The sequence below is a fragment of the Bos javanicus genome, chromosome X (genome assembly GCF_032452875.1).
Source record: "Bos javanicus breed banteng chromosome X, ARS-OSU_banteng_1.0, whole genome shotgun sequence".
NCBI classification, from domain to species: Eukaryota; Metazoa; Chordata; class Mammalia; order Artiodactyla; family Bovidae; genus Bos; species Bos javanicus.
Genome location: NC_083897.1, coordinates 77633408 through 77658135, shown reverse-complemented (window position 1 = coordinate 77658135; position 24728 = coordinate 77633408). Strand labels below are relative to the sequence as shown.

Genomic DNA, 24728 nt, shown 5'->3' with positions numbered 1-24728 from the left:
TGGGGTTTCTTTTGTAGGCAATGAAAATGTTCTAAAATTGATTGTGGTAATGGTTATATGACTGTGAATATCCAAAAAACCACTGAATTGTACACTGTTGTGGTCAAATTACATGGTATGTGAACTATATCTCAGTAAACTTTTCAGAATTAAACTGCACTCATACAGCTTTTCCACATAATCTTATGAATTATTCTTCAAAATAATTACTTTTAACAGTACATAATAGTTCACCATAATGATTTGGTAATTTATTTCACCATTCCTATATTGTTAGATATTTAATTTTGTTTTCAATTTTCTGGTATTATAATAAATTGATGATGAATAATCATGCAGATCTCTGATGACTTCATTAAAATTAAAATACATTTCTAAAATGTAGTTATCAGATAAAATTACATGAAATATTTAAGGTTTTTATATATGTTATATATTTTGCCCTCAAAAAATTATCTGTGAATTTAACCTTACATCATCAGCACCTGTTCTTGCCAACATTATAAAAATTGGCTTCTTTAGTAGACAAAAATTAATATCTAGGGTTATTTTAATTTGCATTTCTTTCTACTGAAGTTGAGTAATTTTCATGTTTTTTTAACTTTTATTTTGTTGATTATTCCCAACCTTTGTAGAATTTCCAACTGTTGTGTTGTTCCTTCTTTTACTGATTTGTAAGATCTTTGTAAATTGAGGATGCTAAATTGTGTGTTACAAAAAAATTTTTGTGTTACATATTTTGCAAATGTTTCTACAAATTTGACTTTTCATTTCAAAGAAAATATCATTGAGAATCAGTGTTTTTGTGTGTAAAAAATTACGGCAATAATTTTTTTATACATAAAAATTTGAGAAAAAATGAAAAAATATGCTAGCCTTTGTTAATCATAAGTTGTAAATAGAGAGGTATTCACTTTATCCTTTATATTTTAATTTTTAAACTTTTCAAAAGAAAAAAAGAAAAACATGTATAAAATATCTAATAATTTAGAAATACATAACTTATTCAACCATTCTCCTATTGATAGACATTCAAGTTGTTTTCCATTTGGAGCTTTCACAAACATCACTGTAGTGATTATGTATAATTCTTAATATGTTGATAAACTTTGAAATGATTGTACCATTCTGCCTTCTCATGTTCCCACTTTTCTATTATTAGAACATGACTATGTTGTTCCCACAAAATTGATTAGTTAATTTATTTGAACAGGGTACAATGGGAAAAGCATTGCTTAAAGGCAATTTTGCTTACCTACAGAATCATATAAAAATGTATTTTATGGCTTCATATTTACCCAAGATATTATGAAAAAAGGGCATGGTCAAATAAATTTTGAAAAAACTTATTCCACTTTTGGGGATTCACAAAACTGCTTAGCATATTATCAGTTTTGACAAGTACTGCACTAAAGACAAAGTTCCATGATCTGCATATAAGAAAATAACTTCAGTCATGTAACTTCAGGGGGCTACTACAATCCCCTCTTGGAGAGTGACAAAACTTATTTGCATAGTTCCTATGGTAAAGATAACTCTATAATATGGATGAAGGGTTTCCTAAATTTATTTCACCAAATAACTTTTCCCTGTTAACATCTACTAATATGTCAAAGAATACCCATAGTAAAATGCTAAAATAAGAAAATTAGGAAGATAAACACCATGGATAACTTAAATCTAAGTACGAGTACCACAAAAGTGTCAAACATTTCATTAGGACTTTGGATAAGAAGACAGATTTAATTCTTTCCTCTTTTAAACCTTTAATTATAAGTGAAGGTGCACAGTAAATATAGCAAATCAGGTTTTTAAATGTAGTACTATAGTAGAAAGGGCATAATCTGAAGTCAGACAGACCTCAGTTGCAGTGTTAGGTTATTTACATAGTAGCTAGATAGGTGGTTTAACTTCTTTGGACTTCAGGTTTCTCATTAAAATGGGGATAGTAACATTCACCTCGAAGAGTTGATGTGAGCATTAAGTGAGATAACATATGTCAAGTACACAGTAAAGTGACTGGCATATAGAAAATCTTATATAGCGTCTATACTGGTTCATAGTAGGGTTCTGTAAGGTAAAGAAGTGAAGACCTGAGAGCCAACAGATTGACGGCCTCTGAATAATTGCCAGATTTTTCATGGGAATAGAACTGGAGGTTTATCAGATCAGTTTCAAGCTCCACGGTATTTTTTTTTACTAAAAATTTTCCTTTGATACTAAATTACATTGAGTTTACTTACCTGTGAATGTTGCAAAGGGAAGGCTGTTTAGCTTTTCATTAGGTCAAAGAGAATCCCATGTGTAAGGCTGCCTACCACTGATGAACAAATTAATAGCATTTTGGGAGAGTGGGAGCGTAGGGATTGTGCTTTTTGCTTGTTTATGGGTAAGAGTAGGTTTTTAACTGACATAATGGAGTCAGGCAAAAAAAAAAAAAAAACACCTATGTGTAATCTTTTTCATTTCAGAGACCTGAAATGCAGCAGGACAAGAAGGCAAAAACCTAAACGAGATGTTTGACTGTTTCTGAATACCCTGGGGTCTTTTAGGCAAAGTTAATAGTGTGAGTTTGCAGGGAGTAAGGGCATCTTTTTCAGTACACTACACAGGGAACTTATGTATAGAACTTCTGCTTATGTTAATAATAAAAGATAGAATAATTTAACATCTTGTTTGCCTGGTGAGAATTTACTCCTTTTCTAGTTCAGCTCCCCAGACTGCTTCTTAGCAGTCCAGTTATTTCTCTATGCGCTTTTCTCAGAACACTGACCTGTTTGAGAGATGCAGGAGATGTAAAAGCTGCTATGTTTCTGTTTCCACGGCAAGAGATGATGATCCTTCTGGATAATCTGTAAGGTTGAAAAGTGAAGGTAAACAAATGTTCTTTCTCTTGTATGGCTGGGTATTCATTCATTGGCATACTTCCTTCTCAGGCAATCCCTGGAGGCAGCAGACATCTACAAATATCTAAAGACTGGTGTGTTATCTACTGAAGCGCTTGCAACCAGTCCAAGCATTCACATTTAAAGAGTAGTCAGCCTGCTGTACTATGCACTAAGATTATTTTATTTGTCAGCATTATCTGATCTATAATAGTGGCTAGTATTTGACTTAACTAGCTGTGATGACAGCTTAACATCATTTGGCTTTAATGGAATATTTAGGCTTCCCTGGTGGCTCAGATGGTAAAGCATCTGTCTGCAATGCAGGAGACCTGGGTTCAATCCCTGGGTTGTGAAGATCCCCTGGAGAAGGAAATGGCAGCCCACTCCAGTATTCTTGCCTGGAAAATCCCATGGACCGCGGAGCCTGGTAGGCTATGGTCCAGGAGTTCGCACAGAGTCGGACACGACTGAGCAACTTCACTTTCACTTTACTTTCACTAACAAAATTACTCTGTTTTGTTATTCCACTGGACATAATTGAGATAGCTGTTATAGCACTTTAGGTGTTGGTGTGTTTTTAAAAAGGAATGATATATCTCGAAAATAAGAAGCTTTGGAATCAACAAGCAACATTATTTACAGTAGAGATTTCTTGTTTCCAATCCCCAGCCTATTGAGGAGCAAGTTCAGTTCAGTCACTCAGTTCTGTCTGACTCTTCGCCACCCCATGGACTGCAGCACGCCAGGCTTCCCTGTCCATCACCAACTCCCAGAGCTTGCTCAAACTCATGTTCATCGAGTTGGTGATGCCATCCAACCATTTCATCCTCTGTCGTCCCCTTCTCCTCCTACCCTCAATCTTTCCCAGCATCAGGGTCTTTTCCAATGAGTCAGTTCTTCGTGTCAGGTGGCCAGAGTATTGGAGCTTTGCTTCAGCATCCAATGAATATTCAGGACTGATTTCCTTTAGGATTGACCGGTTGGATTTCCTTGCAGTCCAGGGGACTCTCAAGAGTCTTCTCCAACACCACTGTTCAAAAGCAGCAATTCTTCAGCACTCAGCTTTCTTTGTAGTCCAACTCTCACATCCATACATGACTACTGGAAGAACTATAACTTTGATAAACAGACCTTTGTCAGCAAAGTAATGTCTCTGCTTTTTAATATGCTGTCTAGGTTGGTCATAACTTTACTTCAGAGGAGCAAGCATCTTTAAATTTCATGGCTGCAGTCACCATCTGCAGTGATTTTTGAGCCTAAGAAAATAAAGTCTGTCACTGTTTCCATTGTTTCCCCATCTATTTGACGTGAAGTGATGAGACCAGATGCCATGATCTTGGTTTTCTGAATGTTGAGTTTTAAGCCAACTTTTCCACTCTCCTCTTTCATTTTCATCAAGATCTCTTTAGTTCCTCTTTGCTTTCTGCCATACAGGTGGTATCATCTGCATATCTGAGGTTATTGATATTTCTCCTGGCAATCTTGATTCTAACTTGTGCTTCATCCAGCCCAGAATTTCGCATGATGTACTCTGCTTATAAGTTAAATAAGCAGGGTGACAATATACAACCCTGAAGTACTCCTTTCCCAATTTGGAACCAGTCTGTTGTTCCCTGTCCAGTTCTAACTGTTGCTTCTTGACCTGCATACAGATGTCTCAGGAGGCAGGTAAGGTGGTCTGGTATCACCATCTCTTTAAGAATTTTACACAGTTCGTTGTGATCCACACAGTCAAAGGCTTTGGCATAGTCAATGAAGCAGAAGTAGATGTTTTTCTGGAATTCTCTTGCTTTTTCTATGATCCAACTGATGTTGGCAATTTGATCTCTGGAGCCAACTTATGGAGCAAGATGGTGGAATAGAAGGACATGCACTCATCTTCTCCTGTGAGAACTCCAAAGTTGCAACTCACTGCTGAACAACCATTGACAGGAGAATGTTGGATCTCATCAAAAAATGAAACCCCACATCCAAGGGCAAAGGAGAAACCCAAGCAAGACTGTAGGAGGGGCGAAATCATGTTTAGAATCAAACTCAATACCTTCCAGAGATGCTCAGTAGGCTCAAACAAAACCTTTTGTGCACCAGGACTCAGAGACCCCACAGAGACTGAGCCAGACCTGCCTTTGAGTGTTTGACTGTCTACTGTGGAGGCATGGGTCAGCAGTGGCCTGCTGCAGGGGCACGGGCTCTGGGTGCAGTAGACCTGAGTCACACAGCCTGTGGCATAAGCCATCTTGGAGGAGTTCGCCATTAACCCCACCATAGAGCCACTGAGCAGACAACCCACAAACTGCAGAACAATGATACCAAAGAAATTCTTGTATTGTTAAGAAAGTTCTAGGATCCACAAGAGATTTCCCAACCTGGGGATCTGGCAAAGGGAATGAGAACCCCCAGGAATTTGACCTTGTAGGCCAGTGGGATTTGATTACAGAACTTACACAGGACTGGGGAAACAGACTCTTGGAGGGCACAAACAAAACCTTGTGCATACCAGGACCCAGGAGAAAGGAGCAGTGACCCCCACAAGAGACTGGCCCAGACTTGCCTATGAGTGTCCAGGAGTCTCCGGTAGACGTGTGGGTCAACAGTGTCCTGCTGCAGGGTCAGGGGCACTGAATAAAACAGTGCATGAACAGGACCTTTTAAAGGAGGTCACCATTATCTTCATTACCCCTAATAGTTTGGTCTCAGGTCAAACAACAGGGAGGGAAGACAGTCCCACCCTTCAACAGAAAATTTGATGAAAGATTTACTGAGAATGGACCCACCCATGAAAAAGCCCCAGTTTCTTCCACTGTCAATCTCTCCCATCAGGAAGCTTCCATAAAACTCTTATCCTTATCAGAGGGAAGACAGGATAAAAATCACAATCAAAGAAAACTAATCAAACTGATCACATGGACCACAGCCTTGTCTAACTCAATGAAACTATGAGCCATGTCATGTAGGGCCACTCAAGATGGATGGGTCATAGTGGAGAGTTCTGACAAAACGTGGTCCACTGGAGAAGGGAATGGCAAGCCACTTCAGTATTCTTGTCTTGAGAACCCCATGAACAGTATGAAAAGGCAAAAAGATATGACACTGAAAGATGAACTCCCCAGGTCGGTAGACACCCAATACGCTACTGGAGAAGAGTGGAGAAATAACTCCAGAAATAATGAAGAGACAGAACCAAAGCGAAAACAATGCCCAGTTGCGGATGTGACTGGTGATGGAAGTAAAGTCTGATGCTATAAAGAGCAATATTGCATAGGAACCTGGAATGTTAGATCCATGAATCAAGGCAAATTGGAAGTGGTCAAATAGCAGATGGCAAGAGTGACATCGACATTTTAGGAATCAATGAACTAAAGTGTACTGGAATGAGTGAGTTTAATTCAGATGACCATTATATCTACTACTGTGGGCAAGAATCCCTTAGAAGAAATGGAGTAATCCTCATAGTCAATAAAAGAGTCTGAAATGCAATACTTGGATGTAGTCTCAAAAACAACTGAATGATCTGTGTTCATTTCCAAGGCAAACCATTCGATATCATGGTAATCCAAGTCTATGCCCCAACCACTAATGCTGAAAAAGCTGAAGTTGAACAGTTCTATGAAGACCTACAAGACCTTCTAAAATTAACACCAAAGATGTCCTTTTCATCATAGGGGACTGGAATGCAAAAGTAGGAAGTCAAGAGATACCTGGAGTAACAGGCAAGTTTGGCCTTAGAGTACAAAATGAAGGAGGGCAAAAGCTAACAGAGTTTTACCAAGAGAATGCACTGGTCATAGCAAACACCCTCTTCCAACAACACAAGAGAAGACTCTACACATGGGCATCATCAGATGGTCAATAGCAAAATCAGATTGATTTTATTCTTTGCAGCCAAAGATGGAGAAGTTCTATACAGTCAGCAAAAACAAGACTGGGAGCTGACTGTGGCTCAGATCATGAAGTCCTTATTGAAAAATTCAGACTTAAATTGAAGAAAGTAGGAAAAACCACTAGACCATTCAGTTATGACCTAAATAAAATCCCTTATGATTATACAGTGGAAGTGACAAATAGATTCAAGGGATTTGATTTGATAGACAGAGTGCCTGAAGAACTTTGGACAGAGGTTCATGACATTGTACAGGAGGCAGTGATCAAGACCATCCCCAATAAAAAGAAACGATAAAAGGCAAAATGGTTGTCTGAGAAGGCCTTACAAATAGCTGAGAAAAGAAGAGAAGTGAAAGGCAAAGCAGGAAAGGAAAGATATACCCATTTGAATGCAGAATTCCAAAGAATAGCAAGGAGAGATAAGAAAGCCTTCCTAAGTGATCAATGCAAAGAAATAGAGGAAAACAATAGAATGGGAAAGACTAGAGATCTCTTCTAGAAAATTAGAAATACCAAGGGAACATTTCACGCAAAGATGTGCACAAAAAGGTACAGAAATGGTATGGACCTAACAGAAGCAGAAGATATTAAGAAGAAGTAAAAATACACAGAAGAACTACATTAAAAAGATTTTCATGACCCAGATAACCATGATGGTGTGACCACTCACCTAGAGCCAGATATCCTGGAATGTGAAGTAGTGGGCCTTAGGAAGTATCACTAAGAACAAAGCTAGTGGAGGCAATGGAATTCCAGAATGGCACTGAAACATGTATAATATCATATATGAAACGAATTGCCAGTCCAGGTTTGATGCATGATACAGGATGCTTGGGGCTGGTGCACTGGGACAACGCAGAGGGATGGTATGGGGTGGGAGGAGGGAGGGGGTTCAGGATGGGGAACACGTGTATACCTGTGGCGGATTCATGTTGATGTATGGCAAAACCAATACAATATTGTAAAGTAATTAACCTCCAATTAAAATAAATAAATTTATATTAAAAAATAATAAAAATAAAATAAGCATACCAGTTAAAAAAAATAGATTAGTAGTGAGGAACTACTATATAGCACAGGGGACTCTATTCAATATTCTGTAATAACCCATATGGGAAAAGAATCTGAAAAAGAATTGATGTATGCTATTTGTATAACTGAATCACTTTGCTGTATACCTGAAAGTAACACAACACTGTAAATTAGCTATGGTGGTGGTGGTTAGTTGCTAAGTCATGTCTGACTCTTGTGACCCCATGGACTGTAGCCCACCAGGCTCCTCTGTCCATGGGATATTCCAGGCAAGAATACTGGAGTGGGTTGCCATTTCTTTCTCCAGGGGATCTTCCTGACCCAGGAATCGATCCTGGGTCTCCTGCATTGCAGGCAGATTCTTTACTGACTGAGCTATGAGGGAAGTCATAAATTAGCTATACTCCAATATAAAATAAAAATTAAATTAAAAAAGATGAAAAATTAAGGTAATAAGTGATGAAATGGTCAGAATTTGCTGTGGTAGTCAAATGGGATTTTATTCTATATATGTTTTATTACTTCAATCATTCATATGTTTATGAATTATTTATATTGTTAAAATTAATAAAAAGTCATAAGAACCACAGAAAATCTTCTCAGAACAATACATTGATCTGTCACTTTTCATTTGCAGATTTTTTTCTATGCATGTAGATACATTAATCTCATCAGAGAAATCTCTTTAATCTCTTGACTTCATAAAGGTGTTTCTTTACCTCATATGTTGCTGTACTAAAATAAGGCTGCTGCTGCTGCTGCTAAGTCGCTTCAGTTGTGTCCAAGTCTGTGCGACCCCATAGATGGCAGCCCACCAGGATCCCTGGTCCCTGGGATTCTCCAGGCAAGAACACTGGAGTGGGTTGCCATGTCCTTCTCCAATGCATGAAAGTGAAAAGTGAAAGTGAAGTTGCTCAGTCGTGTCTAACTCTTAGCAACCCCATGGACTGCAGCCTACCAGGCTCCTCCGTCCATGGGATTTTCCAGGCAAGAGTACTGGAGTGGGGTGCCATTGCCATCTCCAAAATAAGGCTGGCATCTACCTACTGTACAGCACAGGGTACTATACTCAGTATTTTGTAATAACCTACAAGGGAAAAGAATCAGAGTCAGCAGGGGGAGGTAAAAGGAGTTGCTTGTGTTAATAAGTTCTTTGGACTGGGTACGAGCTCCTTCCTTTTCTATCTATAGATTTGGCACCATTTTGTCTTACTTAGTCTTAGTGACAATGCCTTATTCTAAAACTGGACTTCTGGTAGAGAAATAACTAGATATCTAACTGGGGAAACATTTAGATAGGCTTGTTTCCCACCTCTTCTCCCCACCTCAAGCCTTTTCAGGTCCTTATTCAGCTGTATTCATTCCAGGTACAGTTTGTGATAACTACTGCAAGTTCCCACTCAAAATTTCTGTCAGTTACTACATTATTGGGACCAGCCTGGTACTAACAATATAAAGAAATGTTGGAGGCACAGAAGTAAGCATAATATCACATGGAGACAAAGAACAGGTGGCAATGGAATACATGACATGAGAACTTAACTTTTAGCTCTTCAAAAAATCTCAAGATGACTCAGTAATCTGATGGGAGAAACGTGGAGGGCAAAGTTCTGTTTATTTTTCCTTTAAGGGCTGCCTTTTAGAAAAGTATACTACATGGATGTGTAGCCTTGCTCATATATACTATCATTTATTTTTTCATGCATTAGAAAATTCTAAAGCAGAATGGGAATGAGATTTTAAAGAAAATTTAACCAATGTGCATGAACCAGGGTAGAGTTTTTGCCCAATGATTGCATCAATTCAAGAAAAGCACTACAAGTTATACTGGCAGAATTGTTCACAAACATGCTTATTATGTTTCCTGATCTATCTGATTGGTTATAAGTTACAATATCACAAACTGGCAAGAAACCTTTCAAGCTTTCATCTAATCTTACCTAAGCCACCTATATTTGCTAAACAAATCTGGCTATACTTGCCTTTCTCCATCCAAACGGCACTTATGAGGTTGACATGCTTGCATAATCTTTCTGTACACTATATTCCCACTACACTACATTAGTTGTGTTAACATAGCCTTTATTAGTCTGCTGAGTGGAGAAAAGACTTCCTTCTCAACCTACTTACCTCGGTTGTCATCCTCATTTTCTTCCCAGGGCTCTTCATTTGCTAGCAATGGGTTCTGCGATTCATTCATAGACCTCATAGGGAAGGAGTGTCCATCACCAGGGCTGGTGGGAAAATGAAGGCAGTGAGATCTTGCAGCCTAGACTATTTTATGAAGGTAATATCCCTATTAGAAGTAGGAGGGAGGTTCTTAGAAATATTTAAACCCTTTAGCTTATTGGCTAAAGTCAAACTGGAATAGGCTCTTATAATAGCATCATTTAGTTACTCTATTGCTCTCAATTTCTATATCTCATTTGTTTGTCTGAATCATGTTGACTGTTTTTGTTTTTAAGCAGCTTTTTAACTTGCTTCTCACAATGCCCAGTATAGCAAAATGCACATATAGCAAGTTTCATAAATATAATTTAATGATGATTCCAATTTATACCCCATTATATTATTGCTTTGGCACTAAATTTTCAAGAAAAATTAGCAGATTCAGAGTCACTGAATTCACTGGAGATAAGCTGCTGTTAATTGGTGATAAATAATAATGATGTCTGAATGCTCTGTTATTTCGCTTGTATGACAGAAAAGTTATTAAGGGCTGGGGAGAAAGCACCAGAGTGAGGCATTTCTTAGAGTGCAGATTCTGGGGGCCTATTATCCTACCTCAGAATTGATAGTTCCCTACAGAGGATGTAACTACACTGATTATAGGTGAGTGGGCTTTGATTTTTGCTCTTGTTCTTTATTTCAAAGGAGACTCATTGAAACTTCCCTTTGGTGGAGTGATTGTGTGTGTGTTTGTGTATGTATATGTGTGAGTGGGGTGTAAATAATTGCTGGTAATAGTTATTAATCAACATAATGCAGTAACACAGTTTTATCTTGTGATTATAGCCAGGGCAGTAGGATATACCATAGCTCTTAAATAAATGAACCTGTAAAATATTAACTGGTATAGAGGAACTATTAGGGCAATTCTCTTCATGAGAATTTTTTCTCAATTGCCAGCAAAGTTTCCTCAAATAAATTAACAAATGGATGTCTGAAGAATGGATCTAAAAGGGGACTGAAAGAAGGCTATAAGCTTTGCACCAGAGCTAGTTTGTTGATGGTAGTTTAATCTGGTACATGAAGTCACTCAGAGGACACAAGCTCATCTCTCCTTTATTGGTTTCCCTTCATTCTTGCTGAAATTATAAGAATTACCTACAGTCTCTAAATCAATCTTTGTTTGTTCTTACTTAAATTAAAAATTTTAATCCAAAACTATGAAAAGTGAAGACAAGAGAAATAATTTCTAAGACTATATTACACATAGCACTAAAAGCATTTGGGGGTATATTTTCCCTCTGTTGTTTCTTTTCTCTTTATATTTGTATATATAAAAAAACATAAGAATTCCATGTCTATTGTTCTACTAATTCCATTTCTGGGAATTTTGCTAAAGCTAGAGATAAACTAGACACAAAAATGTCCATTATGCTATTATTTCCAGCCAATAATTAGGTAACAACCTAAACATCTAACAATATGGGAAATATGTATATAGTTTGCTGTCTTTAGTCACTCAGTTATGTCCAACTCTTTGCGATCCCATTGACTGTACCCCACCAGGCTCCTCTGTCCATGGGATATATATCTATATATATATATATATTTATATACACATATATATTTTTCCCACTGGATGGAATATGATATAGTCAAAGGTAATGGTTATAAAGACTATGTCACAATAAGGGGAAATGTTCACTGTATTTTAAGTGAAAAATGTAAAATTCAAAATAGTATGTATACTGTGATTAAAAATACATACAAATATATATAGAAAAAATCGGTTGTTTACAAAATTCACTTATAAATGACTTGTACCAGCTTACACTGCCACAAACAAAGCATAAGAATGCTTATTTTATCACACCCTCACCTCCTGATTTATCTTCCCCGGTGGCTCAGCTGGTAAAGAATCCACCTGCAATGTGGGAGACCTGGGTTCGATTTCTGGGTTGGGAAGATCCCCTGGAGAAGGGAATGGCTACCCACTTCAGTATTCTGGCCTGGAGAATTCCATGGATTGACTCTTGCAAAGAGTCAGACATGACTGAGCGACTTTCACTTTCACTAACCTAGTAATAAAAAACTCGGGAAATAGAGTTTTACATTGAACAGATATCTGCTGCATAATTGAACAGATATCTGCTGCATAATACAGTCAAAATTAGATTGCCACTTCAAGTCATGGTCCCACATCAACTTCTTTCACTGGTAATAATTACCTACCTAGACCCAATAGGTATCAACCAGAACTTCTTATTATCTCCAAACACTTGCTGGATATTTTTGACGAAGCCAAGGTTGAACCCATTTTTCTCTGGGCCGCTCATAAACACTGGAGTACAGAAGGCCTCTATGGAAGGGCAGAGAAATTGAAGAAAAGAAGAGAGCAATAATCAGGACTATTATAATTTTACAGCTCTCCATGAATGTGACTTGTTTCTATGGTGTCTTTCTGCTGTGGTACCATAGGCCCCTCATTCTTAGTTATTGCTAAATAATTTAGTAAAAACTAGCATAATTGCTTTACTACAAAGCAAGTTTTTATTAAATGCAAAGAATTGGCACTCTTTTTTTTTTTAAGGCAGAAGAAACAGGATGATAGAAATCAATGAACGGTAATGGAAATAGTATGTATTTTGTACTGCATGTAAGGAGTGAAAGACCAAATCTGAGTGCTTTATTTGAATCTAAATTGTAATAACAGCCAAATGGTCTCTATATTTAGAGCTGGTGCCAAAATAATGACACATAAAGAGACAGTAATGACATTGATTTGGTTTTGAAACATTTCAGAAATGAAGATGTTCACACTGAAGCCTGCAATGTAAGAAACTGAGTTTTACTCCAGAAAAAAAATCAATGAGTGAACTATAATCACCTCAATGACTATAGAAATTGGACCATGTTAGTCCACATTATTTTTAGATACACATTTATCCCATTAAGCAAACATTTTCACTGTTGGATTCTGGCTGCATCTAGCCATTTCCTTTTTGTTCTTTTTTCAGATTCTGTTATCATGAAGCTTTTAGTACTTTTCTATATTGTGCCTAATCTTTAAACCAAATGTGCTAATCTACCACCCTAGCAACTAAGTGCTTCATATATATTTGGTTTAGAAAATAAGTGCAAATACTTCTTAGCTGTCATAATTATTAGCAAATAAATTCCAAAAACATAGTGGCTTTCACACTATATTTTCCTCAAATTTACCTTGGCTAAACATTCAACATATAGACAATTTCTCCTTAACTCTCATGCACTGATTTGTATACAGTATAAATATTTGTTTCACCATGAAAACAACTGTTGTACTGGATCCATCAGAAATACAGTTCTACAAATAACAGCCCAGAGTATAGTGTAATGGAAAATTTTTCATTTCTTGTGCTCATTTTCTATAGACTTACTTGTTCAATGTGTTTATCTCATTCCCACAGTCCCTACACAGGTCCTTGATAACTGTAGATATTCAATGATTTGTTGGTTTGGATTCTGTCTCAGGAGAACATTTTTAGAAGTGCTCAATAAGATTTTTCTATCTTTGTTGACTTTGACCTCTGCCTTCTGATGTTCCCTTCTGTGCTGATTCTTTCCTGCACTCCCTTATGTGAACACCTTTCAGAAATTTTTATGCTGCAAATCTAGGGAGCTACCTGGAGAAGGAAATGGCAACTCACTCCAGTACTCTTGGCCTGGAAAATCCCATGGACGGAGGAGCCTGATAGGCTACAGTCCATAGGGTCACAAAGATCCGACAGTATTGAGCGACTACACTTTATTAGCCAGTGTGTGTGTGTTAGTCGCTCAGTCGTGTCTGACTCTTTGCGACCCCATGGATTGTAGCCTGCCAGGCTTCTCTGTTCATAGGATTCTCAAGGCAAGAATACTGGAGTAGGTTGCCATTTCCTTCTCCAGCTATTACCCAGTATGAACTATAAAAATCAATGGTCACTTTTTATGTGAGGTTTTATTCACTAATGCTCTCTTTAGTCTGTAAGTTTCATTTACTACGGCTTTCTGTGTTTACATCTGTCTCTGTTTGGAGGCAAAGAAATGTCATTGCAGCTAAAATGCTTCATTCAAAGTTTTTCTCTTTCTTGGGAACAATCCACTGGTCACAGGGATATATATTCATTTTTTTTTTCTAGTCTTAATATCCAATCTTACCTAAGGTGGTTTTGTTTCTGCTGACAAGCCAACAATGGTAACCAAAGAGAATCACAAGGCTGACAAAAAACATGCAGGCCACAAAGAGGAGAAAAAGGACATGGAACTTAGAGCGAACACCAGGCAATTCCCCCTAGAAAAGAAATAATAAACAGAAACAAAAGATTAAAGTTGTAAGGTTTCGGTAGTTTTCCTGTATTGGTTAGTACTTTTCCATATATATATAATTAAAAATATATTTTGTATAATTTTTACAAAACAATTCTTTCTGTGGATGACCATTCCACATTATGGATATGCTTTTGGCCTATACAGCCTAAATGGATCTTTGCTTAAGTGCAGTTCAGTGTAAAATAGAGTATATAATGTGTCAGTTAGAAAAGAGTAATGTTATAAAAGAGTAATGTTATAAAAGAGTATGCTCAGGACATAATTAGTATGCAATTTCTTAAAGCTTGTACTCCATTTATTTTGTAAATTATGAGTGATTGGCTAGAGGTGATCTTGAGGTTATATCATATGGTTCATCCTCTTGCCTCAAGGTGGCTTACTCTGGAATACTTTATATGTCATGTTTCTTTGGATGTATGTATGTTGAAAATGTCATAGTGATATATGTATGAAGTTAAAATACATAGGTAGTATTTTTAAATGTTCTACCTGTAAGTCATGACCTGATGTTAAAACTACTGCAAATTTTATGTGTTTTCTTAATAGCTGAATGTGCTGGTATGTTACATCCTATGAAACAGCTGTTTAGACAGTAAAATCAAGCAAGATTTGACAGGCAATTGTAGAAGTAGGTAGCTAAAGATTTTCATAGTTAGTTGAGACATCTTATTTTCCATATGGCAACAGTTTTTTTTTTTTTTTTTAATGTAGCCCCTCTTGCCTGGAAAATCCCACGGATGGAGGAGCCTGGAAGGCTTTAGTCCATGGGGTCGCTGAGGGTTGTTGGACACGACTGAGAGACTTCATTTTCACTTTTCACTTTCATGCATTGGAGAAGGAAATGGCAACCCACTCCGTGGATTGGGTTCTCCGTGGATTCTCTTGCCTGGAGAATCCCAGGGATGGGGGAGCCTGGGTGGGGTCTCACAGAGTCAGACACAACTGAAGTGACTTAGCAGCAGCAGCATACTAGAATGAATGTTCTAAAGTTCTATAGCATGCACAGAATGTAACATTTTGTCTTCTAAAGAGAACCTTAGAAAACATTTTCAATTTTGGAGTAAGCAATTGGGAGAATGACTTTTCATTATTTCCCCCTTTCCTGTGCTGATCATTGTTTTGGTATGATGAATTGCTTTGAAATACTTCCAAATGCTCTTGAGTAATAAAGGTGATTCTTGGTTAAAGTGGATGTTGATATTAGGATCTAGTTCTACTACAGTTTGGAAAGAGAAAATTAAGGCTTAGAAACAGTTGGCAAATTCAGATATTACAGTTTTTTTCTTCTTTTTGAAGATATGAAGATATATATATATACACATACATATATTTATTTTGGTGTAAGGAAATATTAGGAGTCTTCTAGAGATTATGTGTTTGAAGGATGAAGATAAGAGGAAGTAAACTAGTCAGATGCTTTCAGCTGAGGGGTGGTCTAGGTGAAATTTGCCTGGGGGAAGAGTACTCCAGGATATAGCAACACCAAGGACTTTGACCTTCAGGAACTTTTATGTGAAGCTCCCTTTTGAAATGATCCCTCTAAAAAATTTGGCTTAACCACTCAAATTGAGTTCAATCGATTTTTCTTTCATTCATTTCAAATTTATAGGAAAGAATCTGCAGTGGTTTTTGACTGGCTGGACTTTTGTTTTCAAAATGTCTACTTTTTTATATTTTAAAGCTCACATTTATTTTACTTATCTTTCATGTTTAAATGGACAATAGCAAATGGCTGGGTAGCAGGGACTGATATAAAGTCAGTTTACACTCTGAGTAGCTGAGCTGAAAGTCTTTCCTCCCTGAATTGCTCCTACAGAAATCTCTTCTGTCCGCCAAAGCATATCTATTGTGTTGTCCTTTGATAAACTCCTTAGATATTTAGTTTTTTTGTTAGAAGAAAGTGACCCTATATTCAAAATTACCTTCTCAGGAGATAACCAAGCTAAATTACTCAAAGCAGTAACCACTAGAAGCAGTTCAGGGGAATACAGGTAGAATAATAGTATCATCTCAGTTCTAAAAGAATTCTTAGTCTCTATGAGGAGATTCTTGGCCCCATGTGAGAGGTGTATATTATTACTTTTTCGTAAAGCAAATATCAATTTCCTATCAAAGTAGCTACTCTTTAAGTTATCATTGAGAGGAGAACCACAATCTGATGGTCTTCTGAATTATGTATTCCAAAGGAGGTAGAACTTCTTTATAGCAGGACCACAATGGGCAATAAGACATGGTACAGTGTTTAAGATTACTGGGCTGAGAGTCAGTTCAAGTTCTCACTTTGAAACTTAGAAGCTGGGTGATCCTGAACAAGTCACTTAGCTACTATGACCCTCAGTTTATAATATTTAAATGAGACTAATACTTCCTTCTACCTACTTCACAAGGTTGTGGTGAGGATAAGATGAGATAATAGATATGAAAGTGCTTTGAAAATGGTAAAGTACCATACAAATGGAGGTTGCTGTTCTTAGGAACACAGCTAATCTCCTTGATACATGGTTTTTAAAATACATGGCACCATTTACTTTTCATTTTAGGGGAAGACTCAATTTAAACTGAGAAAGCCATCTTTAAACCACACCAAAGTGCTCTCTGGCTAGAGAGGCTGCAAAGAAGCATTTCTCTGAACTGTCAATGCCCTTTACATGATGAAGGCAAGCCAGGGCATGTTTCCTTGCCTCTCATCTGTCAGTATGAACTAGTCTATTGCAGAGAGAGAAAATGAAGGAATAGGAAAAGGAGAAGGCTATGTTTACCTCTGATAGTGCTTGTGAATACTGGTACATTTCTGAAGATTAATTCATATCCAGATATTATCTTTTAAGAGTAAAAGAAGCATACTGCACTGGGCTAGCATTATGGTATTTGATTACTGGCTAGGTAGGAGGGCCCAAGGCAAATGTATGAAATACAACTAGTTCTTTAACAGTAGCTTACTGTATCAAGGACCAAGTAAAGTCTGTAGTGAAGACCAAGGCTGATACTTTCCCTGCTGAATTGGATGCAGGAGATTTTCTTTATGGTCAAGGTAGTAGTTCAGTATGTGAAGAGAATGCCAAACAGGCAATGGAAACCTGGGCAATAGATAAGAGATCCTGTGATGTGGAAAGTAGCCAAAGAGACACAAGGATGATGAAGCATTTTGTATTTTGGGAAAATTTGTGAGAAAACTTCACTTCTGCTTATACTTTTGTATCCCTGAGTTGAAGATTTTGATATGCATTATATAATTATTGACTCTTAAAGTTATTAGATATGGGAATTGATTAAGCAAGCTGAGGGGAGAATGGAAAGTCCATACCTCTGTAATTTTCTACACTAGTACAGATGAAAGTACTAATTAATAATTTATATATTCTCAGCTATTTAGGTTCTTACTGCCTTGTCTTTCTCTTTTTTCTCCAGTTTTTAATAACCTAGATTCTAGTCACTTGCTTTACCTCTCTGCTTGAGGTTCTGCTTGAGGTGAGATATTCCTGTTATACAGGCTCTTGTTCAACTCCTAAAGTAATAACTAGTAGCTCTGCCCACAACTTTTTTTTGCTATACCAGTTCATTCTGGAAAGCTCTCATCATGTAAGGTTATTTCTTAATAATTGTAGTTGTGGGAAATACATATATTCTGGGGTTCTTTGGCATGAAATTAAAAAAATATATATTTTACTATACTGCTGCCAGATCCTGTAAACATATATGAACTGAAAATCTGCCTTCAATTCTTTTGGGAATAGATGCAATATAACTGATATCTTCAAGCAGAAGAAAGGTGAAAGGATTTTTTTAAAAAATATTTCATTATAATTATTGGAATAATGTTTTGAAAGGTAAAGTACTTTCAACATCTGTTTCATTTGATCTCGACAAAGAGCCAGTGAAGCAGGTAGCAGAACCAGTATGAGAACTCAGTTATCCTAAAAGCCAACCCAGAGTTTGTCAAAGTTCAAATAAGTTCCTTAATAGGGAGAAACTGGAAAAATAAGTTCATGTCTCACTTATTTCTTCCTTTTCATTTGGTCTTTTGTGAAGATGAGTTAATGAATCTTCCCAAAAGGAATAGGGCTTCCCTGGTGGCTCAGATGTTAAAGCATCTGCCTGGAATGTGGGAGACCCAGGTTCGATCCCTGGGTTGGGAAGATCCCCTGGAGAAGGAAATGGCAACCCACTCCAGTACTCTTGCCTGGAGAATCCCATGGAGGGAAGAGCCTGGTAGGCTACAGTCCATAGGGTCACAAAGAGTCGGACACAACTGAGCGACTTTCCTTTCCTTTCCTTTTCCTTTCCTATAGGAATAGGAATCCAATAGGAATTAAATCTCCTTTGAACAGGGAATTAGAAAGTATTTTCTGGGAATGAAGGAGTACTTTGTCAGCCTTTGTCTCAGGAAACTAGGGACTTAGAATTAGTTTCAACATTTTTCAAACCTAAAATTGGTAAGAAATAGATTTTTAAAACTTGATTAGATAAATACATTGTAAAGAATCAGTAAGAGTAAAGAGATTAGGTTCCTGGAGGCCCAACAAGGTTCTCATATGTAATAGTAAATTGTTTAACTGACATCTAAATAATAGTCTCCTAAATCTCAGAATGTTTAACATGGGAGACTCGTTTACTGTTTCTTCCTTTCTGATTAATTCAGTACTAACTACTAAAAAAAAAAAAAGTAATTTGAACAAGGTGACAGATTGGAGCAGGTGTATTTATTCTGGGGGTGGGGACCAGAAGGGGAGACCCTTTGGGATTATTTAACTTACTCTCCAGTATTTGATGAAATAGCTGAAGACCGTTGTAGCAATGTACAGGCAATAGAGAACAGAATAAGCTAAGAACTGAAGGAAGAATTTATAGTTGGAAAATCCAATGCAGTTATTAACCCTAAAAAAGGGAAAAAAAAAAAGAAAAACATTTGAAATCAGGATCCATTGATTTAGAACACACTGAGAGACAGTGAAATATGTTACCCCTGCTGCTTCATTTTCTGCTGTATAGAAAACAGAAATTGAAGTCCCTTAATAGGAACAGATTGGAAAAATAAGTTCATGTCTCACTTGTTTTTCCTTTTATTTATAGACACAGAAACACCTGACCTATATAATAGGTTCCTGACACACCCAAGCAAACCTGGATCTTGGATTCTGAAAACCTACTAGAATCTCAGCAACTATACTTACTATAGTATGGTATATTCTCTTTATCGTGGTTTCATACTGGTTCTCGGGGTCAGACATACAAAATTTGGAAAAGAATTGCTTAAATTAACAATCTAGAGTATTTCAAACATCAAAATGCTAAAAACAGAACTAAACTGTGTAATGTCAAAGAGAACTATCTGTGCTCTCTTTCATTATTATAGCTAATGGACAAGACACCATTAATTCTGTGACACCAGGAATTCATTGTCACACCATTGGTCGTATATTTATTCTTCCTTTAAAATGTTATGCCTTCCCTGTTACCTACACAAATACAAAGTTCAAAGAATTATGGTAGCAGAAACAGGCATTTTACAACTATGCTTAGGAAAGTAGGCATATTGAGTAACTTTGACCCTATTAGATGAGAGAAATGAATGAAAAGGACATACCATGGGCAATGATGGTCCATTTTTAAAACACACCTACAAAAGGAACAAAATACAGTGTGATAAATTTCAGAATTGAATTCAAGGTGTCCAGCAGTACTTTTACATGGTACCAGTACACTCATTTCTAGATTTCCACTATAGCTTCTCCAAAACTATTGTGTCCTCAGTTGTTCCTAGGATAAGCAAGCCAATCACTAAACTTTAGGATCTTGTTGGCAGCAAGTTACATGCCTAAAATTCAAACTTTAAAAGCCATTGGGAACTATAGGATATTGACACAGAGAATAGGTGCAAGATATCTCCCCTCACTTTACTTACTTAGTTGACTAAAAGTAAAAAATAAAACATGACTACAGCCTGTGCTTGAATCAAGGTTAAGAGAAACATGGATGAAACAAGCACTTAAGAAGGACATGAAGATTATATTTATTAGCATAAAACTGGGATTTTACAAAGCTGGAGGAATTTGAGTAATAAAATTAAGTAGCATTGACTTAGAACCCCACAAGATAAAATTATTATCCATGCCCACATGTGCTTCCCTGATGGCTCAGTTGGTAAAGAATCCGCCTGTAATGCAGGAGACCCCGGTTCAATTTCTGGGTTGGGAAGATCTGCTGGAGAAGGGATAGGCTACCCACTCCAATATTCTTGGCTTCCCTTGTGGCTCAGCTGGCAAAGAATCTGCCTGCAATGCGGGAGACCTGAGTTCGATCCCTGGGTTGGGAAGATCCCCTGGAGAAGGGAAAGGCTACCCACTCCAGTATTCTGCCCTGGAAAATTCCATGGATTGTACAGTCCATGGGGTCACAAAGAGTCGAACATGACTCAGGAACTTTCACATATTGATATAAGTAAATGATTGAATAAATAAATGAGGGAGAAGAGACAAATCTCCCATGTAGAGGAATTCCACATAATTTTTGTAGATATTGTGCCTTCAGGGTGGGGTGGGGGGAGGATAACATTCCTTTAGTGTTGGTAGCACACCGAAACTTCCTTCTACAGAGTACATTATGGAAGATAGGGTGGAGGAAGAGTAGCTTTACAGTGAAGAAATCCACAAACACTCCTCAGTCAGATGATTAGCACTGCAGTGATAAGTTATGTCTATAGTACTTACCCTTGATATGACTCAATGAATATGACTCTTAACCTCTCTAGTCTTCCTCTCCCAAAAGACATTACCCAAATCTAATCATGAGAAAAATATCAGACAAATCCTGAGAGTATTCTACAAAATATCTGACAATTCTAAAAACTGTCAAGGTTATCAAAAATAAGTAAAGTCTGAGAAACTGTCACAGCTAAGAGAAGCCTATGAAGACATGACAACTAAATGGTAACCTGGAACAGAAGACGGGTGTTAGAGAAAAACTGAGGAAATCTAAATAGTGTATGGACTTTGGTTAAAAATTTAAAAAAAATTAATGTTGGTTCATTAATTTTCACAAATGCACCATATTAACACAAGATAATAATAGGGGAAATGGTGCAGGACATATGAAAACTATGTTTACAATAATTCTATAAAGCTAAAACTGTTCTCAAATAAAATGTTTATTTTTAAAAATGTGGTTTGATTTCTCTTATCTTTAGAATAGTTTGAACCATCATCATCTCTATTAGGGTATTTGGCATGTACTCAACATGATTGAAAGGAAATGCTCTTTGGGATCAACATATTAGGATAAGTCACTTGATTGTCAAGGCAATCATCAGTGGCCAAGCTCAGCCCAGGGGAATTATTGCTGTCACTTACATGGCACAGACAGAACAGTGGTGGCAGCGATCTGGCTTTATCAAATGGCACCGGTCACAGAATCTTACAGCTACAGGAAAAATAAGGTAGTTAGCATTGGTTAGGGATCAATAAGACACCAAATATCTTACTAGCCTATCTAGATGACTTGTTATACACTGATTACAGATACCCAAACTCACCTCAGTTCAAGTAAACAAGCAAAAGATCACATAAGACAATTGTGGTATGTATTTTTTCCCTGTTGGATAAATCTTAAAAGCACCTTTTGGAGGATGAGTGTAAGGGGAAAAGTTTTCATATCTGGATATTTGATCATAAAATTCTGTATTATGAAACAAACTATACTGTCAATTACTTGAGTTATTTTGGGGAAATCATTTACCCTCTGTTTAATCCAAATTTCCTATCTGAAAACAGAATTCATCATCTATCTCCTGTCTCCAGAGGTTGGGCTGTATCAGGAGGATAAAACTCCTAAGGTATGGTAAAGAGGGTGGTTCTTAGAATAAGAATTTGAATAATAGAAGAGACATTCTAGAACAATTAGTTCAACTGACCATTCTGCAGATAAAGAAAATAAAGACCTGAGCCATATCAAGTGACTTAAACAAAGTCACATAGTAAGCAAGTGACAGTGGCAGGGCTGTGACTTGTAGAGTTTTCATGACTCTTTAGTTCAGGATTCTCTTCACTTTGTAAATATGATATAAATAATATTTCTCCTTCCCTCTCTACCTTCTTCCTTCTTTTCTTTATTTCCTTAGATAAAAGACAGTTTCCTTTCCTTCTAATTTTCTCTGTGTTCATTGATAGAGTATGCCTATTTAATGTGATTATTAAGTTTAACAAAATTATGAATAATTTGAGCTAATATAAAAATTCCATCTAAAGTGTACATAACATAACATCTTAAGCACACATAACTGATTCAACATAATGAACTATTAGTTCAGCAGAGTTTCTGTGTTCATTCTACAAGGGACATGCATGTTTAGGTCCTTCAGCATGTTTTTAAAAATATGGTCAAATGCCACTATCAAGCTTAAGCCACTATCACTTCTAATTTAGAAGACTGCAATAATTCCTAATTATTCACTTTGCTTTCATTCTTGCCCCTTCACAATACATTCTTTACAGAATAGCCAAATGATTTGTCAAAATCTAAATGAGATCTTATCACTCTCCACTAAAAACCTTCAATGGATTTCCAACACTCTTAGCATGGCAAGTCCTCATTTTTTGGCCAAGCTGCGTGGCTTGCAGGATCTTAGTTCCCCAACCAGGGACTGCACCTGGCCCCAGCAATTGAAAGCGCTGAGTCCTAACCACTGGACCACCAGGGAATTTTTACAAGTAATTTTTTCTTATTTGAGTCCCAGATCATATGACATTGCCTCAGAGAAGCCCTCTCTATAACTGTGTATCAGGGATGTGAACAAATGCTTCAACGTTTGAGGGAACAGTGATTAGTGAAGAACCTCAGGATTCATGCCTTGTTTAAAGAGGCACTACCCACTTGGCTCTAGCTAATTTTTGCCATTGGGAAATACAGATCTAATGTTGCCAGTGTCTGAGTTTTCAAAAGAAGTCAGAAATGTGGATTTTCATGAAGAAATATTTGAATTGTTAAAAATTAGTAAAAAATGCAGTTTTAAAAGACATATAAGAGATCAGAAAGAATACATCTCTGGGTCCAATTCATCCCATATAACTCTAGTTTGTAATCTATTCTCTGCCACACCATTCTGCTTACTACTATTTGGAATTATATAGATAATTTCCTGACTATTTCCTTTTCACCATATTTCAGTATGCATGAAGACTTTTTAAAAACCAGCATGCATTAATCCTCTAACAAAATAAACAATAAATATTTAAATACAGTGGAAGTGAGAAATAGATTTAAGGGCCTAGACCTGATAGACAGAGTGCCTGATGAACTATGGATGAAGGTTCGTTACACTGTACAGGAGACAGGGATCAAGACCATCCCCATGGAAAAGAAATGCGAAAAAGCAAAATGGCTGTCTAGGGAGGCCTTACAAATAGCTGTGAAAAGAAGAGAAGTGAAAAGCAAGGGAGAAAAGGAAAGATATAAGCATCTGAATGTAGAGTTCCAAAGAATACCAAGAAGAGATAAGAAAGCCTTCCTCAGTGGTCAATGCAAAGAAATAGAGGAAAACAACAGAATGGGAAAGACTAGAGATCTTTTCAAGAAAATTAGAGATACCAAGGGAACATTTCATGCAAAGATGGGCTTGATAAAGGACACAAATGGTATGGACCTAACAGAAGCAGAATATATTAAGAAGAGGTGGCAAGAATACAGAAGAACTGTACAAAAAAGATCTTCATGACCAAGAAAATCATGATGGTATGATCACTCACCTAGAGCCAGACATCCTGGAATGTGAAGTCAAGTGGGCCTTAGAAATCATCACTATGAACAAAGCTAGTGGAGGTGATGGAATTCCAGTTGAACTATTTCAAATCCTGAAAGATGATGCTGTGAAAGTGCTGCACTCAATATGCCAGCAAATTTGGAAAACTCAGCAGTGGCCACAGGACTGGAAAAGGTCAGTTTTCATTCCAATCCCAAAGAAAGGCAACGCCAAAGAATGCTCAAACTACCGCACAATTGCACTCATCTCACACGCTAGTAATGCTCAAAATTCTCCAAGCCAGGCTTTAGCAATACGTGAATCATGAACTTCCAGATGTTCAAGCTGGTTTTAGAAAAGGCAGAGGAAGCAGAGATCAAATTGCCAACATCCGATGGATCATCGGAAAAGCAAGAGAATTCCAGAAAAGTATCTATTTCTGCTTTGACTTTGCCAAAGCCTTTGACTGTGTGGATCACAAAAAAACTGTGGAAAATTCTTCAAGAGATGGGAATATCAGACCACCTGACCTGCCTCTTGAGAAACCTATATGCATGTCAGGAAGCAACAGTTAGAACTGGACATGGAACAACAGACTGGTCCCAAATAGGAAAAGGAGTACGTCAAGGCTGTATATTGTCACCCTGCTTACTTAACTTATATGCAGAGTACATCAT

The 24728-nt window shown here is 37.1% G+C and overlaps 1 protein-coding gene across 4 annotated transcripts in view; it reads right to left on the bottom strand.

Annotated features, from left to right (window-relative positions):
- The window catches only part of ZDHHC15 (zinc finger DHHC-type palmitoyltransferase 15), a 99716-nt gene that overhangs the window by 20481 nt on the left and 54507 nt on the right, over positions 1–24728 (bottom strand). For 2 of the 4 annotated variants that reach the window (XR_009734983.1, XM_061409675.1), the window contains exons 5-11: positions 21668–21737; positions 19906–19938; positions 19076–19196; positions 14151–14283; positions 12204–12330; positions 9933–10036; positions 2774–2852 (exon numbers count right to left, since the gene is read on the bottom strand). Coding sequence is in view for 3 of the 4 variants with exons in the window: in XM_061409675.1 (XP_061265659.1) it covers positions 2806–2852; positions 9933–10036; positions 12204–12330; positions 14151–14283; positions 19076–19196; positions 19906–19938; positions 21668–21737 (635 nt within the window). In the remaining variant the exon portion in view is untranslated. The remainder of the gene's footprint in view (positions 1–2773; positions 2853–9932; positions 10037–12203; positions 12331–14150; positions 14284–19075; positions 19197–19905; positions 19939–21667; positions 21738–24728) is intronic. The other 2 variants (XM_061409674.1, XM_061409676.1) reach the window with 1 other exon arrangement.